The sequence below is a fragment of the Tauraco erythrolophus genome, chromosome 12 (genome assembly GCF_009769465.1).
Source record: "Tauraco erythrolophus isolate bTauEry1 chromosome 12, bTauEry1.pri, whole genome shotgun sequence".
Taxonomy (NCBI): Eukaryota; Metazoa; Chordata; class Aves; order Musophagiformes; family Musophagidae; genus Tauraco; species Tauraco erythrolophus.
Genome location: NC_141476.1, coordinates 13,365,657 through 13,369,216, shown reverse-complemented (window position 1 = coordinate 13,369,216; position 3,560 = coordinate 13,365,657). Strand labels below are relative to the sequence as shown.

General features: G+C 44.9%; 1 protein-coding gene across 2 annotated transcripts; it reads left to right on the top strand.

The window, feature by feature from the left end:
* The first annotated feature begins 955 nt into the window (after nucleotides 1-955).
* Nucleotides 956-1,633, top strand: DNAJB8 (DnaJ heat shock protein family (Hsp40) member B8). 2 transcript variants are annotated; one of them, XM_086619217.1, is made up of 2 exons: nucleotides 956-1,351; nucleotides 1,445-1,633. In XM_086619217.1, exons 1-2 carry the CDS (start codon nucleotides 956-958, stop codon nucleotides 1,631-1,633), a joined length of 585 nt encoding a protein of 194 aa, XP_086475343.1. The 2 variants fall into 2 exon arrangements, with proteins under 2 accessions (XP_086475343.1, XP_009984106.1); XM_009985804.1 differs by having other exon boundaries at nucleotides 956-1,372; nucleotides 1,415-1,633.
* Nucleotides 1,634-3,560: the final 1,927 nt, after the last annotated feature.

Here is a 3,560-nt window from a genome sequence, read left to right as displayed (position 1 = left end):
ACGAGTTTCATTCTGGGCATTTATTTTGGTATCAACATGAGAGCTAAGCTTTTCTGGAAGTGTTAGGTTTGACTATAAATTCAGAAGAGATCATGATGGTCATCTAATCATGATTTTAGGGAAAGAGCCCACTCTGGGTTTAAAAATGGCCACAAGAGGAGATTCCAATGATTCATTACCTTCATAACGAAGGACGTGCAACGTATTGTGAGTTTAAATTTGGCTAATCCACCTTTCAACTGCTTTGTCCAGGAGCCTGAAGATCCCTGTGCCATTGAATTTCTGTTCACATGCGGGTTCTTACAGCCTATGATGAAGCTAATACTGAACTTCCTATTAATATTGACACTTTCCCTGAGTGTCTCACTCCAGAGCGTATTTTCCAAACCCTTAACCGCATTTTATGGCTCTTCCCTGAGCCTTCTCCAATTTGTCAACGCTCTTCCCAAACTGTAGGTAGCCAAACTGCAAAGAGCTTTCTTATAGCTGCTGCTATAGGGTAATATGCCCCATGGGAGTAATATGACCTCACTACACTGCACTTTGCTAGACAGCACACGAAATCACGCTGAGTATCTGAGAATCCCACCTTTGGGCAGGTACAGGCAAAAATCTGACAAAGTCATACATCACAGTTGTGACATCACAGCTACATTGGGCAATTACAACGTCACATGTATGATCTACGTTTCAAAACATAAAGCCAGTGACAACCAACACCACCCTAGAATGATGTCAGGTCAACTGAGTAATGATTGGCTAAGCCCCCTCTGAGGTCACAATCTCTGAAAGGACAGAGCAGATCAAGGGATGAACAGACCATCTACCCACTCCTGAGGTACACAGCAGCGCTAGGCGTCCAGGAGCTTCTGTGTGCTGGTCATCCCTGGGCTTCACGATCTCGGTAGGAGAGAGGTACCAGGCACCTTCCAAACAGCCCCACTTTTCCTTTGAGATGGTGGATTATTACAAAGTCCTTGGACTGCAAAAAAGCGCCTCACAGGAGGATGTTAAGAAATCCTACCACAAACTGGCACTAAAATGGCACCCTGATAAGAATCCCAGCAACAAGGAGGAAGCCAAAAAGAAATTCAAAGCAATTGCTGAGGCATATGAGGTTTTGTCCAACCCTCAGAAACGATCGCTCTACGACAGAGAAAGTGCCATGGGGGCTTATAACAGCTCCTTTGATTCCCCTTACATATTCCGTGAACCTGAGGAGATCTTCAGAGGGATGAATCAGAGGGATCCCTTCTACAACATCAGAAACAATGGTGAAAACCGGCACAGAACAAGCAGAAGAGGAAGCTCCAGCCAGTTTTCTGACTTTATGGACTCATTTTCTGACTTTATGGACTCATTTTCTGACTTTGTGGGCTCATTTTCTGACTTTGTGGACTCATTTATGCGACAGAATTCATTTAGACCCAGCGAGCAGCCCAACTCCTCCTTTGCTGAGGAAGCAGTTGGGCCACACAGTGTCAGATCAGTGTTAACCACTACTGAAGTGATCAATGGCAAGAGGAAGACCACCCAGAAAATCATTGACATCATGCAGGAGAGAACAAAAGTCAAAGAAGATGGCCACCTGAGGTCTGGGACAAGAAATAAGAGAGACCACCTGAAATTATAATGTCATCCAGCACAAGCATTAACTGCAAGCTGTGGGATGTGCTCTCATTGCTCATCGCATGGGACCTACTACAAGCAGTATTAATAAATGCTGAGTTCATCACACAACCGATGCAGACTTCTCAATGATTGGGAACAAATACTTCATAAGTAAAGGTATGGAGTTAATGCTAAACTAAGGAGTGGGACTCTACTAGCCCTGTGTAAGGTGATAGATAGTACTTGTTCAGTAAATAGGTATAGCAGATACATGTGAAAGCAACCTTGCTGGTTTGCCAAAGAGACCAAGTTGATTAATATAGCAAGAGGAGGCAGGCTGGTTGATGGACAGATAAGAGAGCTCTATGACAAGCTATAGGTCCTCTCCTCACTCCTTGAAATGCCAGTCTTGAAGTCCACTAGCTAGAAGAATAAAGACTTGAGTGACTCTCATACACAACCCTGAGGCTGAGTGAGGAATATCCTACCTTCGGTGTATGAGAAGATGCATACTCATTGAAAAAGTTTTTGTACACAGGCAAGAAGGTGGGGGAGGTTCAGTGGGTCATGTGGAGCCTAGAGGGCTGGCATAGGAAGAAACAAAGGAGAGAAGGAAACCTAATTTCTCAGACTGTAGAAGAAAACGGGGGCTTTCTTCTGAACACCTTGCAAATTATGACTAGAGACCCTGATGGAAGCACCGTGTAGCTCAAGGGCTGAAAGTGAGCATGTCTCGGCTCTTGAACCGAGACAACTTATGGTCCCTTTCTGCTTGGAGCCGTTCAAACAAAAAGAGCTACATTCAAACGGATTCCAAGGGGCTGAGTTTAGCTCCCTCTTTGCACAAAGCTGGAGACTAAGACGGTGCTTTACCATCCTTATTGTCTTGCTCACAGCTGCAAGAGCCAGTTCACAATGCATTTCTTGCACAGGCTGCCAGCATGCTGCTTTCGTCCTCCACTGAGCTAAGGAATGCAGTCCCCACATTTCCGCCCTCCCCTGTGCTGACAGGAACTGCTGAGCCTTGTTTCTTGCTTGGCCAGATCACCTTAGGCATTTAAAATCTTACACGTCTCTTATTTTTGGTCCCACGCTACATCCCCCTGAGTTTCCCAGCTTGCCCTGACCACTGATGTCTCCCAGGAGACTGAAACTGGCTTTCAGGGACGTTTTCACTCTAATCCAGATTGCAATTGCTGCCTGCATTTGGGCAGGTCTTTGCATCTGTTTCCTCTGCTGTAAAATGGGAATAACAGACTCCCATGCTCTGAAGGAGATTGCGAGGCAGTGATACTAGTAAAGGACTCCGAACATTGAGCACTAAGTTAAATGAGCCAGAATACTGCCACCCTTTAATCAAAAACTTTTAGTTTTAAAAAGAAAAATGAAGCTTAAATCACCTTTCTTAGCAACTGATGCCATGCCCAGCTTAGAAAAACAGACCAAAACTACACTTGTTATGTTAAGTCCCTGTGAGTCTCTTTCCCAGTAAGAAAAAGACACAGCACTGGGACACAAGTCTAAGTGCACGCTGGGTTCATGGAGGGAGGCCAGCAGCCATGGGAGCAGGGAAAACCTTGGTGCAGGGCCAAACCCTGTCTACTGCACCTCCACAGTTTGGAAGCCATCAGCAGTCCTGCAGGCATTGCGACTCCGAGGACAGAAGGATTTAAGGGGCTTGGTACAGAAAGATTATTTTGGTTGGGTCAAACACTACAAGTAAATATTTCTGCTGTTACTCTCCCTGCGAACACCATGTTGATGTGAGATGGCTTCTTGAATTCACCTTATGCTACTTCGGAAGAAGTCCAAGGTAAAAAAAAAAGAAACCAACAAGAAAATGAACTGCACGTTTTGGATCGGAAACTGAAATGGTCTTTGATCAAAATAACGTGTTTTGAAATCTGGACCAGAGTTGAATTCCCAGCTCCTCAATCTTATCATCTTGC